Source organism: Saccostrea echinata, unplaced genomic scaffold (assembly GCF_033153115.1).
Source record: "Saccostrea echinata isolate AGI-Se365-2 ecotype Australia unplaced genomic scaffold, CSIRO_AGI_Sech_v1 ptg000017l, whole genome shotgun sequence".
Classification (NCBI taxonomy): domain Eukaryota; kingdom Metazoa; phylum Mollusca; class Bivalvia; order Ostreida; family Ostreidae; genus Saccostrea; species Saccostrea echinata.
This window is the reverse complement of record NW_026889766.1, coordinates 1,014,895-1,034,153: the sequence shown is the minus strand read 5'-3', so window position 1 is coordinate 1,034,153 and position 19,259 is coordinate 1,014,895. Positions and strand designations below refer to the sequence as shown.

General features: G+C 32.9%; 1 protein-coding gene across 1 annotated transcript in view; it reads left to right on the top strand.

Moving 5' to 3' along the window:
• Nucleotides 1–5,774: 5,774 nt before the first annotated feature.
• LOC133189200 (receptor-type tyrosine-protein phosphatase alpha-like) overlaps nucleotides 5,775–19,259 on the top strand; it is a 58,234-nt gene continuing 44,749 nt past the window's right edge. Inside the window, exons 1-7 of the mRNA XM_061324605.1 lie at nucleotides 5,775–5,906; nucleotides 6,005–6,139; nucleotides 6,420–6,554; nucleotides 13,103–13,237; nucleotides 15,919–15,950; nucleotides 18,382–18,485; nucleotides 18,615–18,787. Of these exons, the coding sequence (XP_061180589.1) occupies nucleotides 5,775–5,906; nucleotides 6,005–6,139; nucleotides 6,420–6,554; nucleotides 13,103–13,237; nucleotides 15,919–15,950; nucleotides 18,382–18,485; nucleotides 18,615–18,787 (846 nt within the window). The remainder of the gene's footprint in view (nucleotides 5,907–6,004; nucleotides 6,140–6,419; nucleotides 6,555–13,102; nucleotides 13,238–15,918; nucleotides 15,951–18,381; nucleotides 18,486–18,614; nucleotides 18,788–19,259) is intronic.

The window sequence follows — 19,259 nt, the reverse complement described above, 5'->3', positions numbered from 1 at the left end:
AGTTGTTTTTTTGGAGGGATGGGGGGAGTGTTAAAGTTTTCTTGAAAAGTACGCAATTTTTGTCTTTGTCAGCATATGCAATGTGGTTAAAGGAAAAAAAATTCAAACTATAGTAATATTCTGTAATATTTGAAAAAAAATATTTGGCTTCTCACGTATTTTTATCTGTGCACAAAAAAAAAAAAAATAAAAAATCCATAATGGACAGAATAATGGGCCTGCAAACATGAAAGAATAAAACTCCGCTTTGAAATATTTGGGACAAACTAAATTAGTAATATACAAAATATGAACAAACAAATTGGATGAATTTTTTCTTAATCTGAAGTCTTTCCTCCCCTTAATATCATTTTTGAATATATTTCCTGTTCCGCTTTTTTGGGGTAAAATGGCGCCAAATTTTAGGTATTTTAAGTTTTACCTCATTTATTTTCAATGAAAATGATTCATTTTATAACTTCATATTGAAAGAATAAAATGTGTCATTAAGCTTTTTTTACTGAAATTATCATTACGTTTTACATCTCAAATTAAATGAGAAACAATAGGTAAAAAAAATTTCCTTCATATAAGGAGCAGTTTTGTAAATAAAAAATGGGGGTTCCATATTCAAAGTTAACATTGATATCAATTTGTCAAATTTACTTATCGAACGTCATTTTATAGGATTTTATGTTTGGCAGAAAAAAATTGTTCATAAATATTCAAAAATATTTACATTAACAAATGTTTCCCCTTATATATCACTATCTAAGTAAGGCATATTTAATTCTGTGTTTAAAAAAAAAAACAGGTTCGTCACGTGTCCTTTTAATTCATTGTTCAGTCATAATCGATCGAATTTCACAGTGACGGTGTAAGTGGTAAAAGAGATAAGACATTCAATTATGGTTTATTAAAATTAAATCAATTTATGGGTTTAAAACTTTAAGTACATAATATACGTGGTAAATCAGTCTCAAATATTAGTAAAAGTAAAATGGTATCATTTTAAAACTTTTATCGGAATGTACATACGGGTTGGAATGTGGTATAATCTACCATTACACCCTTCGTGGTTATTATACCTAAGCTGAAAAGGAGATAAGGGTACCGGATATATTGTCTTACCCTTGTGTATCTGTCTATGTGTCTGTCTGTAACAAATTTTCAAAATTTCGTCGCAGTTTTCTCAGCAACTACTCATAGCAGATGCTTGAAATTCAAACATAATCTTCGTCTAGGAATGCCGTATGGTGGTCTCATTTTTGTACGAATCCGAGTCAACTTCATGTTTATCCGTGTGTCTGTCCCTACTAAATTTCCGTTGTAGTTTTCTCAGCAACTACTCATCGCAGATGCCCGAAATTTTAGGACAGTCTTTGTCCTAAGTGTCGTGTGGTGGGATTGATTTCTGTAGGAATCCAATGTCAACTTCTAGTTAATCCGTGTGTCTGTCTGCACCAAATTTCTGTCACAGGAGGAGTAAGCATCTCCTGTTGACTGGTCACAGTCGCCTTAAGCCCTATGTATTGTTCAAGTAAACAAAATATTTTGTTGTCAAATTTATTACAAAACAAAGACCTAACAATTGGTTTGAAACAAGTTAGCCAAAATACGATCCAGTAATAAGATTTATTTGCTAATAATAACAAGGTTGTTGAAATTTCTGTAACATCAACCTATCTGTCAGTAGCTTATGTCAGTTTAAAATTGATCACAATCAGAGCATGCTGTTAAGTAGCAATGAATTTGGGAGACATTAACACCATATGCAGGTGAAAGCGGAATATTACTTCATATTATAACAAATGATTGGAAATAACTATTGTTAATTGATAAAACATCGTCGATATATCTAAGTGTTGAGTTGAAATTAATGAAATTAACTCAGGACGTTTTAAACATGAACTTCCCCCAATAAAGTCAGCAATGTTGATTTCTGCTCATCAGTATATATATATATATATATATATATATATATATATATATATATATATATATATATATATATATATATATATATATATATATATATATATATATATATATATATATAAATTTTACCGAGCACCTAATTATTTATTTTAAATTTTCTAAGGATGTCCGGCCGGTCATTTCGGCAATCAGTGTAAATTCTGTGGAAATAAATGTTTGGGAGGACATTGTGACGTGTTAAATGGATCATGTACGTTCGGCTGTAGTAATCCAAGGATGGAATCTCCAGACTGTAATGGTAGGCTTTAGAATCTATCGTCTAAGTGTTTTGAAAATCCACAGGTTAGACAATTCAGTGTAAAAAAAAAATCGTCTACAAAGTATGGAAGACTTCATAACATCGACTAAATGATAAATTGTATTTGTATTTGCAAACAAGGCATATATATATATATATATATATATATATATATATATATATATATATATATATATATATATATATAACGTAAGAATTTATACAGAAAGAAAATTACACAGGAAATATTTTGCCCTTTTTCTTACAACAACCATAAAATTGCTCTAAACTACCTTAAACCTGTTGTTGCAACTTTTTACGAGCCTGTACTTAAGCGCAATGTAAAGAAAAGTTGACATGTGGTTAATACCTTAAACTACGTTAGAGACGTTTTCATGACTTTACACATCTACACCGTAGTTAAAACGAAGTTATTTGTCCCCTACCGGTGAAACCGGAGGGGACTATACGTTTCCTCTGAGTCTGTCCGTCCGTTTGTCGGTCTGTCCGTCCGTCCGTCTGTCTGTCCCTCTGTCTGTCTGTTAATTTGTCCCACTTGGTTTTCCGCATTTTTTTTTATAAACGCTTGCAGATATTGATCTGCTTTTGGCATGTGAGTGTATCTTGATGAGTTACAGATCAAGTTTGCATTTCGTTCTGCTTTAGTGACTTTTGACGGAATTACGACCTTTTCAATTTTTCAGGGTTTTCCTCTTTTTTTTCTAAACGCTTGCAGATGTTGAGCTGATTTTTGGTATGTTACTTTACCTTGATGAGTTATAGATCAAGTTTGCATTTTGTTCCGCTTCATTGATTTTTGACGGAATTATGGCATTTTTCAATTTATAATGGGAACCAGATTACACTTGCCGGTAGGGGATTAGTATTGCTAATGCTATACTCTCAGAATGCTTGTTTAGGAAAAGAAATCTATCGACTCTAACACTACTGTATCGTATTTATGCGTAAAAGTATGATTCGCTATTATGGAAGATATAGTGAAGAAAGGAAAATATCACTCGTTTTAACGCAGTGGATATTAAGAGGGTTTTTATATCTTTTTTTATGACGTTGCAGTGTTTCTCCAGGAAATTGCCCTTGGCTATATGAACTGGAATTTACAAACGTTTTATAACGTTATGGCTGTGTGGCTCTAGAAATGTCTGGCCCTCGAAAGGATGAACCATACAAATATCATAATTCTGTAATATTTATTCATTTACCAACGAAAATATTGATAATGAGTCATTGCAATTCTCATTTTGGATTATACTTCAGTTTGCAAAAACGGATTTTACGGAGCCACCTGCACGCAAACCTGTGGTAAATGTAGTACAGGTACAACTTGTAACAAAATTACAGGTATCTGTTTAAAGGGATGTCAGGAACACTGGGATGGAGACAAATGTAACAGTATGTATTTCACGATTACAAGAGTTTATTCAATAGAGAGACATCATTATTTAAAATCTATAAAAGAAAAGACATTAATTTTCATTATTTTCTGTTTTAGTATCTAGTGAAACTCGCTATCATAATGCAGTATAGGAAAAGAAAACATTAAAAAATGAAGAGGCAAAGCAAGATTAAATATAGACAAAGCAAAATAGACACATAAAAAATACATACACAAAAAAAAAACGGAGCAAAAAAAAAATAGAATTCTAAATCTATACTACTATATTAAAATAATAGACTCGAATTTTTGGCCTTTAATACCGATAAATCGGAGGAGTACTGTCTTTTGTTTGATATATTTTAAACATCATTGGTACTTGAAGATTACCAATTTGTTTTTATTTTTTCTCAATTAAGCTTCGGTAATTAATAATCAACGAAAATTCCTAAAAAAATTCCAGAAATCATCTGGATTTTTTGGATTTTACAATCTTGCGCGTGCGCATTACATTCACGCTAAATCACGGTGTTAAAATCAATCTCCCTTGCAGAGTTGTCGTTCGTTTCTCTCTCATACACGAATGTATGAGCTGTTGGTGGAGAGTGTGTTCAAATCAGAGAAGACAAAAGTAAATACTAAGTAGATATATATTTGTTATTGTATAATTTCTCTAATAAGAAATCAGTAATATATATGAACAGAATATAAAGCAAATTTCCAATGAAAATTTACACGTATTTGTCATAGGGGTCGGAACCGGGGGGGGGGGGCAAGGGGGGCTTAGCTCCCCTTTTTTGCAAAGAAAGACATAATATAGGCATTGAAAATTGGGGCTTACCTTTTTTCGTTGGTTTAGCCCCCCCCTCCCCCCCCCCAGCTTTCAAATAGCCACCCCACTTTCAATTTGCTTCTGACGCCTATGTTTGTATTATCGTAATCGTTTCTGAGTTTATATCCATAAAAATGTGATATTGTGGCCACGTGGGTAATCATTCGCCATCTCGGAGACACATTTATTATATGTTATTTATATCTCTGGCCATCTCAACGGAGGCAAAAAGCTCATGATCGTAGGAGCAACATTATTGTAACTACCCGATTTATTTTATCCCTCATTTCTTTTATGCTTTTTTGAGGGGAACTGAAAGGGGGGGGGTCGTTACAACTCCAGTTAGAATCACATCTTAGTGAAGTAGGCATTCTTTTTCCGCTAAAAATTACAATAATAACTACTATATAAAAATTATAGACTCGAATTTTTGGCCTTTAATACCGATAAATCGGAAGAATACTGTCTTTTGTTTTATATATTTTAAACATCATTGGTACTTGAAGATTACCAATTTGTTTTTATTTTTTCTCAATTAAGCTTCTATTTTTATTACTTTTTCTATGTACTAATTCAAGGATATTACATTAATTTTTATCAAAACAGACAGTCTTTTACAGATTATATACCTGTCTATTACCTGTGTATATATAAAGTATATGTATTAGCCGTGCTTAACTCTTTTATTGTTGAGGTCATATTTTGAACAAGTTGAGACCTGCAGTGTTAAAATTGTTACAAAAATTTTTACACCTTTACTTTAATAAATGATTGTGTAAAAATACCAGCTTAGCACATTTCTTCATTTCATTACTTTGCTTGATATGTATCAGCAGTGTGCTCAACTCTTTGCTGTTGTCATATTTTCAATGAACATCCATAATTTCTTTTATTAAATTTGTTTGGAAGGGTGAAATTTATGTAAGCTCCGGCGTGATTCGAACTCAAGACTTGATTTATAGCTAACTGGTGGTCAAACCCATTCTGCGCTACGCCATTACGCAACAATTAAAAAACAAAACAAAACAAACACAAAAAAATAAAACAGAATTATATTCACATTCATTGTTTATTTAAAAAATACCTTACAATATGAATGTGTCGATGTATCTATTTTGTAAATGTCCGATATGCACATGGATGCATTCATAACAATGTCAACCCGTGCACGCACGGGTCAAAGTCTAGTAGAATTAATAAATAAACACATAAGTTACGTTTTTTCCCAAAATTTGATTAGTTTGTAAAGGAGGGTACTACAGTTCTGATGGGAGGGGACTATCTAAGTTTTTAGAACTTGTGTCCAATCCCTTTGACATATTGTCAATAAAATGTGTTCAAAACAAAGAGTCCTCATTGCACAAAAACCTGTGGGAAATGTAGAACAGGAACATACTGTTACAATATCACTGGAGTCTGTCCTGGTGATTGCCAGGATCGGTGGGATGGCAGAATTTGTGACGGTACGTAACATTGCTGTATAGAAAAACAACATTGCTTCATTTCTACAATAAGAAATCGAGACCTTACAGTTTTTTTAATATAATTTCGTTCTTTCCAGTTTGTAAAAGAGGATTTTACGGTCCAGACTGCACCGGGACCTGTGGCAAATGTAAAACAGGAACATTCTGTCACAACATCACAGGGGTCTGCTCACAAGGATGTCAGGAACATTGGCATGGAAACAAATGTGACGGTATGTTTTAACTAACACGGATTTCTATTACATTTCTATAGAGAATCATTGGCCACTACCTTATGGTTTATCCCCTTATCTTGCTTTTATCTGAGGACTGGTGCTTATCTTGTAGACCTGTAATAATGCATTGTGGTATTAAAAGCAAGACAGTTACAATATATGTATACCAGAAATCATTGCATCTCAACCAGTAAGACCCCAAAAGCAGAGGACTACAATTCTCTGAATTTCCTTGTTGTTTTTACATGCTAACATTTAGGATTTTTTTCATCTATAGTTTGTAAAGATGATTATTTTGGACATAACTGTGAACACGCATGTGGTAAGTGTAAAAGTGGAACTCACTGTAACAACATCACAGGAATCTGTCCTGAGGGTTGTCGGAATCGCTGGAGTGGGTCAGAATGTGACGGTACGAAATGCTTTATTATGTTTATGAATATGAATCGAATCCGAATGTGAAAATGAATCTGAAACGGAGGGATCGCGATTCCAATTTGAAAACTGAGAACAATATCATCATAAGAAAAGTTCTTAATTCATTATACAATGAATATTAATATATTATTTTTTCCGTGATTTATTTTTCAATTTTACGATGACTAGGTATATATCGAATTTACATTTGAAAAGTGTTTTATCCTCCTCCTCCTTCTAAATTTAACTAGTTCAAAATTTCTTTCGCTAAATGCCATCGTCAGATACCCACGGGTGATCTCGTCTTTTACTCATCACCCCAGTGATGAGTAAAAGACGAGATCACCCGTGGGTATCCGACGATGCCGAGATACAAGTACATGTATCTATGTTAAATATGTCCTTCAAAAAATAGTGGATGATGTTTATATTTTTGTCATTGGGATGGCGTGTTATAAAAGGGACAAGTTAAATTCTATAGACTAAATAACATAACAGTTACCCTTTCAACTCAGGGAAAAACCTGTTTGGAAAAGTATCATTGTTGTATTATTCACCAACTTACATTATTTGTTTCTCTCAAGAATCGTGTTCTGGACTCTATTTTTGAAAAATATTTTGTGTAAATGTATACATAAGAATCATTTTATATATTTATATGTATTATGTCAGATAAATAACCTTTTCAGCAGCCCCTTGGCCGCTTTCTCGCAGGCCAAATTTTTTGTCGAAAGTCTTCGGCGATTTACATTGATGTCTACAAGTTTTTTAGCTTAAACTTTTCCTTTCATTTCACTGAAAATTTCCTTGATTAGCGAAAAATTTAGTTTGTTAAAATGAATAGTAAAAAGTTTAATTTGTCTCCTACATCTCAAGGAAAACACAATTCTCCCGAGGAAAGAATATCTAGTGAGTTAAACAACAGAATGATACAAAACTGATAGCTTTCGTATGTATTAAAAAGACACTTAGTACTACATATAGTATGTTATCTGGCTGATCTATAGGATGCAGTCACAGTAAGGGAATGGGGCGCAACTGAGCAAAACTCAAGTCTACAAACTTTATTTATGAGGGACATAACCGTAGTTTTAATAATTTTGTTCTGATTATACTAGGTAGTATATAACGGCAAAATTAATAGGAAGGTGAGGGGGGCTGGTCTCCATCTTACGGGCCTGATATTATACAATTATTTTTCGACGACGAACTGAGAGACCGTTCAGTAGCGATCAAGTGGTGGAAGGTGTCAAAGTAGTCCAGTCCCGCCCCCAGTTATCCAGAGTTATTTATATTGTATGTAATATAGTTAAGAAAGATGAACTTGCCAGCCCCACTCTACCAACCCACCCCTCTCCTTTGGGAGACACGGACAGACCCCTCGTAAGCTGGTCGAGGAAAATTACAGAAGTAAGCATGACAAGCCCCACACACCGATAGGTTACTTCATAAACTCTTATTTTTTACATCACTACAAGTAATATACAAATATAACATCCATATACGATTTATATCATGGACTTATTACTCCTAGGATTTAGTGGTGGGTTTTTTTTTTGGGGGGGGGGGGGGGCACAAACCCATTAAACCTTTTATAAAGATTACAGGATGATATATGAGTACCAAAGAAAAAAATCTGTAATCATACATGTGTTCATTTTCAAATCGGGATCGAGATCCCTCCTTCAGATTCGTTTCATATTCATTTTCAGATCCGGATTCGTTTCATATTCAGAAACATCTCTTATTATAAGGTTAATGCAATATAAAGGGTTCGTCCCATTGAAATGTTTATTTTGATTTTTGTTTAAAGTTTTCACTTCAAAAGATAAGTAATACTAAGATCTACTTGAACACTTTTAAATCAATAAACACAATCTTCAATAGCATTACTAAAATCATTTTTATCTGATTATATCACCAGTGGTATAAATAATCCAATATATGTCTTATAAATTCAGAATAATACAGCCAATGTTAAAATTTAACTAGTATTAATTGTAACGGGGACCGTTACAGATGTTCCCCAAACGCTCCCCAACTTCCTTTTGGTGTCTTATTCCCTGTAAGCTTCATTAAATAAGGCAATCAAGTATATTGTTTTTTTACGCATTACACGCGCGCGCACGGACATGCATGTACAAAATGACCATGTCAACTTGTCTACACTTTCAAATAGTTTCAATACATCTTTATATTCAAATTTCATCAAAAGATAAAAAAAAATTCGGCTATATTAAGTATATCTGTCATTTAACGCTTTGCAAGCGTGCGCACGTGCATGCATATCCAAGTTGACCGTGTCATCTTATCTATACTATTAGTATATATCTACATATTTTGAGTTCAAAGCATTTCATCAAAAAGTATAAAAGTTACAGCTATATCAAGTATATTGGTCATTTTAGCGTTGCATGCGTGCGCACGTGCATGCATGTGCATGTTGACAATGTCGTCTTTTCTACATTAATAATATGTCTATATATTCTGAGTATCAAAGCATTACATCAAAAAATGTAAAAGTTATGGTTATAGCAAGTATATTGGTAATTTTACTCATTCCACGCGTACGCACGTGCATGCATGTGTGCGCTGACCATGTCATCTTGTCTACACTTCTAATATATCTTTATATTCTGAGTTTCAATGCAATTCATCAAAAAATGTACAAGTTAAGTCTATATCGATTATATTGGTTATTTCAATCATTGCGCACGCGAGCACATGCATGCATGTGCATTCTGACCATGTCATCTTGTCTTCACTATTAATATATCCTTATATTCTGAGTATTAAAGTATTTCATCAAAAGATATGGAAATTTTGGCTATATCAAGTATATTGGTCATTCTACTCATTGCACGCACACGCACGTGCATGCAAGTGCATGCATGTGTGCGCTGATCATGTCATGTTGTGTGCACTTCTAATATATATTTATAATCTGAGAACCAAAGCAATTCATTAAAAAATGTGCAAGTTAAGTCTATATCATTTTTATTGGTTATTTCAATCAATGCGCATGCGCACACGTGCATGCATATACATTCTGACCATGTCATCTTGTCTACACTTTTAATATATCCTGATATCCTGAGTATCAAAGCATTTCATCAAAAAATATGAAAGTTATGGCTATATCAAGTATATCTGTCCTTTTACTCATTGCACGCGCGCGCACGTGCACACACATGCATGCATGTGTGCGCTGATCAAGTCTTCTTGTCTTCACTTCTAATATATATTAATATTCTGAGTTTCAAAGCAATTCATCAAAAAATGCACAAGTTAAGTCTATATCAATTGTATTGGTCATTTCAATCAATGCGCATGCGCGCACGTGCATGCATGTGCATTCTGACCATGTCATCTTGTCTACACTATTAATATATCCTTATATTCTGAGTATCAAAGCATTTCATCAAAAAATACAAAAGTTACAGCTATATCAATTAAATTGGTCATTTTACGTATTGCACGCGCACGCACGTGCATGCACGTGCGCGCAAAATGACCTTCGTTCCGCAAATCTACATAACATTCCTATTAACCCTAAAAAGGTTTCACCTCAATCGGATGTGTAGTTTTGGAGATCACTCACGGACAAAAAAGTACCCAGGAAGAAAAATAATAATAACTAGACTCTTGTTGCCATGGCAACAAAAAAGTCTTCCGTTCTTCTAAATCTGTAAGAATTTGCTTTTTTCTGTGTAAAAAACATACATATCATATTTACTGTGAAAGAAAAAAATAACTGGAAAAAAAGTCCTTTCAGTACTTAAGGTACTTTGATTTTCATTATCAATCTTGTATAATGCATTTGGCACCTATAAGAGATATACGTAATATATCATTAGCAATTAAAAAAAAATTGTTTGCAATCATTTCTAAGACAAACAAACAGACGGACACCGTACTATCATAAACTTCACTGTGTGTATGTTTTGGCATAATTGTGTATGGTGTTATAAAAAAATATAATGAATTAAGTTAGTATCACATTAACCTAAAGTCACTGAGTTTTGTAAAGTTATAATATCAAGATTTGACAGCAGACCTATAAGACAGATTATTCAATTACAGTAATTCTTCAGCAATCGATTGATTGATTATACGTATGTTGTTTAACGTCCCTCTCCAGAATTTTTCACTCACATGGAGACGCCACCACTCGCCGGTGGAGACTGCAAATTTTTGTCCCATACTTTGGCACTTATCGCAATTGAGCAGAGGGGAATCTTTTTTATGCCAGCACCTTCTGCAAAAAGGAACCTCGATTTATACGATCTCATCCAAAGGACCGGTCTCCACGTCCCACAATCGAAGTTCATAATACCGAGATATTTTATTTTTTATTTTATTCTATTTTTTCACAAGTTTGTTGCATCAGATTTACTTAAGATCATACTTCAAGATCATTTCGAACTCAGGCTACGTAATTGCAGTGCATACAGCGTCAAGTGATTTTGATTGACAGGTCAACACAGGTGCACTTCGTGTGATACTTTTTAAGCTGAAAAATATACAGGATGTGACCATGACTGACTTTGAAATCAGAAAACATTTAATTAAGAATGGGTATGACCGATATAGAACTAATTTTTGCTCTATGTAAATGGATAGGAGGATCGGGATTAAGAGGGAATCTCTCTCCCCCCCCCCCCTCTCTCTCTCTCAGACGTAAATTGAACATTTCATAATGACAAATCTACCATTATAGAATATGAAATTCTGTATACATGTAAATGGTAATTATATTCACATGTTACAGATTTAAATCTAAAACGAATATATAATTCAAATGCCTAGCTGCACGAACGTCTCCAAATATTAATCAAGACGGGGGTGGGGTGGGGGGGGAAGTCTTCAAAGGAATTAGATAGTTTTATGTTTTATGAATTATAAGGAAAAGTACGGACGTCAGTTGCATGTACATAATTATATATCATTGCATAAAATTGTGTTCATTCAGGTATACTTATCCCACATATCAACAGACCTGTGCAATTTTTTTTCATGTTTTTTTTTTCAAAAGAAACATATAGCGTACCATTATTTCACACAGAATCGCGTTTTCACATATTTTTTTTTTAACTCTTTGAGTATTTCACAAGAATCCATGCCCAAGAATCGTCTTTTCACATCTTTTATAATTCCTTGGGTATATAGAATATAGATCATGTGTCATAAATAATTTAACTTTTTATCAAATTTACATGTAATAACAAAATCTAATCTACAGATTGATTTTCTTTCTTTTAAGTGGCAGATATCAATTTATTTATAAAGGCTTTAAAACAGTACTGTATTACAATTTTCTATCGCTCAATTCCTTTTTGAGTGTATGTAATATTTTTTTTAATACGAAAATAAAACTCGGAAACCGGGATAATTTCGCATTCAAATCATAGAGAATAATAAATCGTCTGCATTATAGAAGGCTTATAACTATCGTATTCTGAACTTACTATACGAGATAGATAAAACTGCATTCCTGTCCATCACTATAAATGTATACTCAGTGCTTATAATATATTTACTTGAATTAGGTACCTAGCATATATATTAATTTTTTTTTTAGATATATTCATGTGTAAATAAATTAACTGTCAATACAGACTTACACTACACTGGCAACTTTAAACTATACATGCATTGGAAGTGGTAACCAACGTACTCTTATATTTAGAAGAGTGAATATGGAACGTCTAAATATTTTGAGAGTGTATATGTCTCTTACGTCATCGATACTATTTCCGCCTTTATCTCGAAAGTTCTATTTTCACTTACAAGTCAGAGTTATCTTTCTTTGCCCATTGTTTACACACTAGGTAAATAGGGAAAATGAGGGTACCGAAAATCTGCAAAATGTGGAATCTGATTTCAAAACAAATTATATATTTAATATTTGTAGAATAACCTCTGTTATACATAATAATATCTTGAAAAAATATTAAAAAACAAAAAAGTTGAAAATTGACCAAACACAAGTTCACTTCCGGTTCGGACAGGAAGTACCGGAAACACACGAAAACAACTTCGAAACAAAGAGAATGTCATGATCTAATACTCCTGTAAATTTCACATCTTTACCTCAAACCGTTTCCGAGAAAAATTCCGGACAAAAGTCCATTTAAAAATTGGAAATTCGGCCGTAACTTCGGACCGGAAGTGAATTTTTCAAAAAACGGAATTTTATATAAACTTCATATATCAGCCTACTATCATGTGAAAAATTGTGAAAATCTATCCAACCATCTCTGAGTAATCGCGCTCACAAAATTTGGGAGGAATAATAATAATAATAATAATAATAATAATAAAAAGAAACAATACAATCACTATAAGTCTTCCGTTGTGAACGGAAGACTTAATAATAATAATAAGAAACAGAGTAAAAACAATATGTTCCCAAACTTCGTTTGGGGAACATAATTAGTGCTTCCATTCATTTATCTATTTTATAGTATATGGTCATGAATTGCAAATCTAAGAGCTGCATTTTACAATTCATTTTTTTAACTCGATCTCTATCACCTACAGTGTGCAAGGAAGGATTCTATGGAACTAGCTGTGAAAACGCCTGTGGAAGTTGTGCAAATGGAACTTATTGCAATAACATTACAGGGATATGTACAGATGGATGTCAGAGTCATTGGAATGGAACAATGTGTGACGGTAAGTTAAAAAAAAAGCATTCCCTTTCTTTCACTGTAATCTTATAATGTTCAGTGTTTCCTAACAACATTTTTACAATAATTAACTATAGTCAATACTTCGCCTTGGTCAAGATTGGTATTTTTCTGCATGGTGAATATCAAACACTTTTTATCTCCGAAAGAGTCCATAATACTAGTAATTTAATTATATAGTTCGAATCTGAATAATCAAGACATTGATTGTTGCATGACTACACCATTTCCATTAACGAACGTCTCTCGCAAAAAGTTTTTAAAATGCCCTTATTATTAGATGTTATTAGTTGTTATATAACCTCCGTGTTTTCCTTTCATAGTCTGTAATACACATCATTTTACGTCGAAATGCTGGGATAGTAATCCGGAGACAGGCTTGCCTTACTTTTTTCCTGCTCAGATTCCCAGCTGGCTCCGACCGTTGCGACCTTAATATATTTGGGGTTTTGTTTTAATTATTACCTCAAAATTGCCTCTGCACGCGCACTAATTATAATTATTTATTATGTAGTTCAAATATAGTTCTTATATAATCTGTTCAAATGCAAATAATCCTTAACACTACATATTCACTGGAACTGAAACCGTATTCACAGGAGGGTCAGTATGCATGCAGCGGCATTTGCGATTTCACAAACGACACTTCATTCCTTCAGTGTCTTTTAATCCGGACTATATTTAAAAAAAACAATTATGGACTTTTAGTGGTAAATATGGTTTGATATCCGTCAAACAACAATCATCACAAAAAGAGTACATAACTGTATATAATAGTCAATACTATGGCTTACTGTAAAACTTTACTCTAAAATTTTTATTTTTTACATTTAGAGCCTGATTATATCTTAAGTTCCATATCAGTGATGCAAATTTTGTAAATTATAAGTGAATATAAAGTAATACAGGGTGTTTCATAATATATGTTACATTTTGAATCTTCAATTTGACAAACACAAGAAAAAGATACAGACAAGTGATTTTATCAATTTGATACATGTATCCATAAGATTCATTATGTACAATTGCCAACTAAAATATTAAACACTGGACAAAATCTCAAACATTAATGAAAATTGGCAAAATTTCTAATTTACGTCATTTTTGTAATGTTGAATTTCACAACGTAAAAAGCCCAAATAACATTACATTGTTCTACATGATCTCCACTATTTCAACTACAAATGAAAATTGCTTCTTGAAATTTGTATAACCTTGTCACACATGTTTGCTTAGAGACTTCTCATTTGAAGTTTTACGATCTTTTTGAGTTCATTCAGTATCTCTGGTCTAGGACTGTAGATCCTGTTCCTAAAGAACCCCTACAGAAAAAAGGCCCAAAGATTGAGATTGACAAATGCAGAGGTCAAACTCTTTCCTTTGGGTATATCATTATTGAAAATTTGTACGCTAATAACTTCATATCATATTTCAAAGTCCAATATATGCTGGAAATGCTGATATTGCCAGCATAAATTTCTAAAGCATCCATCTGACACTTCTCAGAAGTTTGCTAAATTAAGAGTCTCTACTTCACCAATTAAATCTTCGGCTCTTGAAGTCCGTAGGCTTTCTGAAGCACCGTGTCATTTATCGCATTTTGCCCGTCCCTGTCCTTTAGCCTTCTTACTAGCCTTCTGAAAAGCATCCTAGAAAGCTTCCATTCTTTTGGATTATTTCCTTCTTCTACAACTTCTGAATGAATGTTGGCGACATGTATTGAAAAAAAAATGCTTTACAATTCAGCAATATGTTGAAAAGTTAAGTCCATTTCGAAAAATATTCAAATTATGACATTGGCATTTATGTCACAATTAATCAGTGTAATACCGTGATATCCATGACTTTTTCTCATGGAACAAAAATGCAGAATTTGATGTTTAAAATGTGAATATTTTGTACTAGAAATATGATAGGTAAGAAAAATAATTAGATTTAAAAAATGTAACATATATTATGAAACACCCTGTATTTCTTTTCGTAGTTCAAAAAATCACATTCTAGACTTAGAGAATAAAATCAATTCAAAAATCATAATAAAAATCATAAAAATTTTTGTAATAAAACGTTAATTCTATTGAAAACCTAGTTTACCATAGATAACTATAGTAATTTTGATAGGGCTATTTTCTTTCATTCTGTGAGAATTTTAATGATAGTGCTGTATTTCTATAATAATCAATTATTCTAAGGTGTAGATTTTTCAACAAAAATGTAAATAATTGTATTGCAGTTTGTGAAAATGGATTTTTCGGACCAAGTTGCAATCAAGAGTGTAGATATTGTAATAAAAATACATGCAACAAAGCCAACGGGCACTGTTTGCTTGGATGTCAGGGAAAAAGGAAAGGTGTCAAATGTGATTGTATGTATTAAGAGTGTCGAGTACCTCAACTTTTCCTCAATAAATTATTTTTTCTTAAATAAATAGCTGTTATTTAAACTGCTCTAGATTTTAATAATTAAGAAACGAAAGTTTCATTTTAATGTCTAAAGAGTGAATTCATTTTTTTAACATGACACTATTTGATATAATTATAAATGCCCTTTACCTCCAATAAATAACTATTACTTCCTTCAAGAAAAAACAAATTGATACATGAAAATCATTTAATATCCTACTTTTATCTAATACCTCCTTCATTTCAGCTTTGTCTTTACCCTTAGAAGGAGGCTCTGGTGGAGTTATTGGAGGGGTCGTAACAATATTAATCATACTTATAGTGTTAGTTATCTGCGTTGCTATATTTGTAAGGTACCCGGTATACTGTTTTATAATGTGCTTCGATTATTTTTAAAACTAAAAATGTAATATGTGTTTTTTTTAGTAAAATGAAACCTGCATAAAAGTCTTCCTGTATGTTAGTCTTTTTTTTTTCAGAAGTGCTTACAACAGATTTTAGATTTAAATTTTAATTTAAGCCTTAAAAATGAGTGTATCTGTGATAAATGTAGGATGTTATCTAATTGCATTGCGGTAACATTTTAAATTAAAATGATTTCATATGAGCATTCTTCCAGAAAAAGCTAAACAGAAAATCTCAGTTATAGACGCAAATTATTTTTAGCTTAAAGGACGTATATTACAGGTCCAAAAGATGTTTTCGTCTTATCATATAACACGTATCTATTAACATAATGCCAAATTCACTTTTCCTAAAGTCGATGAATGTTACACTTTATCTTTGAGTCAAATGCTGACTGACGTTTTTCGTACTAATTGTTAGGCCATTATTTAAACACTGAATTGTAACTGACGGATATATCCGTTATTTCCCGATCATGACAAGGAGCACACGGCGGGTGTGAACGGTCGGCAGGGGATGCTCACTCCTCCATGGTACCTGATCCCACGTCTGATGTTTTGGAGGTCCGTGTTTACTCTGCTCCTATTTTGTATTGTTTAATGGACTTTTGAGCTTGAATACTGTTCGTTATCTCCAGATATTTCATATAACAACTTTAATTGTTAATAAATGTTGAATAACTACATACGACAAATAGCGTTCCAAAAATGAGCGCAGAATCATTTAACTGATCCTGCACTGCTTTTGTATTATTTTAAAGCATATTTTTTAGTTAAATTTTCTTGTTGGTGACAGAAATACTTCTTGTACTTTGCTTTTGGGTTTTTTTTTTCCTGTTTTTGTTCTGCGTTTTCACTTTTTTCCCCATCTATTTTGTTGTTTTTTTGTTCAACTGAGTCAAGGCTCAAGTGAGCTTTCCTGATCGAAATTTGTCCGTTGTCTGCCGTCGTCGTTTTCGTTGTAAACTTTTCTCAATTTACTCTTTTTCTCCAGATCCGCTGGTCCAATTTCAACCAAACTTGGTACAAAGTATTCTTGGATGACAAGGATTCAATTTGTTTTAAATGAAGGGCCACGCCCTCTTCCAAGGGAAGTTAAATACAAATTAGTGAAAAATTAATGGCATCTTTAAAAAATCTTCTCATGAACCACTAGGCCAACTTATATTGAATCATCCTAAGGTAGTGTAGATTCAAGTTTGTTCAAATCATGACCCCTGGTGGTAGGTTGGGGCCACAATGAACGAGCGAAGTTTTACATGGGAATATATAGGAAAAAAATTTTAAAAGTCTTCTCAAGAACAGCAAAGCCATGATTTGGCATATTTATATGGAAGCATCCTCAGGTAGTGTAGATTCAGATTTGTTCAAATCATGACCCCCGAGATAGGGTGGAGCCACATTGGACAAGCAAAGTTATTCATAGGAATATATAAGAAAATCTTTTAAAATCTTGTTCCTAAGAACAACAAAGCTATGACAGTCATATTTATATTGTAGCATCCTCAGGTAGGGTAGATTCTAGTTTATTCAAATTATGACACCCAGGGGTAGGGTTGGGCCACAATGGACGATCAAATTTTTACATAGGACTATAAAGGATAGGTCTTTAAGAATTTTGTTCTAGAGAATAACAAAGTTATGATTGGTCATACATATTTATATGGAAGCATCCTGGGGTAGTGTAAATTTAGTTTTGTTCAAATCAGTACCCCTAGGGGTAGGATGGGGCCACACTGGACACGTTTTACATAGGAGTGTATAGGAAAAATCTTATTCTCATGAAAAGCAAGACCATGGTTGGTCATTATCTATTTGGAAGCATCCTCAGATAATGTAGATTCCAGTTTGTTCAAAACATGTCTCTCAGGGGGTAAAGTAGAGCCATAATGGACGAGCAAAATTATACATAGGAATACATAGGAATTTTTTTTCAAATCTTCTCAAGAATAGCAAAGCCATGATTAGTTATATGGAAGCATCCTCGAGTAGTGTAGATTCAGATTTGTTCAAATCATGACCCGTATTGATAGGGTGGGATCACAATGAAAGTCCAAACTTATAGGGAAAAAAGTCACAGTTCGGCAGAGAATATGTAATCATCCTTAGTGTAGATTAAAGTTTGTTCAAATCACAACCCCCTTATGCATTTATTCTTTTTAATGCTGAACTACATTGTAATTTCTGCCTTTTTCCAAGCCATAGTGCTCAGTTGAGCGATGTGGTCCATGGGCCTCTTGTTTTAATTTTGTTTTTGTATCTATTATAAGTACATTTCTTTTGCAATGAATTCATGTCTCACTCTTAGCCTATTTTATTTGAAGACGAAGGTTTAATATGAGCAAGGATTCAAAAGAAATAGGAGTCTCATCTGTAAATTCCGATAAAGAATGCAAAATCACATACAGGAAACAATCAAATATGAGCAGTAAGTAATCGTAGTAAATCTAAAAGCTAACATTAAAACAAATACAAAAACAAATACAAAGATATGTTGGTAAAGTGTTTCCATGTGAGAACAAATCTTACATTAATTGACGAATATTGAAATTAAAAGGCAATTCGTCCCAAGCGTCTCTTCAAGTACAATTGCCAAGTCTGGACTCCGCCGATGATTCTCAATACTACAACACAAGTCAAATAAGCACAGATATAAGAATTGATGAACTACAGAATGTTATTGCATCAAAAAGCGAGGGAAAAGAGAACCTATTTCTCTTGGAATATCAGGTATTTTCTAGGCAGTTAGAAATAGCTAGAGTTCAATGTAATATACTAAGATAATTTCTTATACATGAATAAAGTATGTCGGATTTGTTGAATGTGGATCTGTTTGATGTATGAAAGTTGGAGGGAATATAGCTAATACCTATTTAAATACCAAATGAAAACTAATGAAAACGTGTGAAGTTGACAAACGCATGGTTTATGGCGCATATAGCAAGTTGTATGCGCGTAGGAAACTTTTTAAAGAAGTATTTTTTTTAATATAATCATTTTTGTTTCCTGTCTTAAACCTATGGAAGCGTGTAGGATTCCTATTGTGTTTATTTATGTTTAGTTATCTGAGCCTTGAGTTTTCGTAAAAACAATACTTCACAAGAAGGTTTGATTTATGAGATCTTACATTACAATACGTAGTTTATGGTAATATCTCTATGATCAGGAAAATGATATAACAATTATATTAGGTTCACATCAC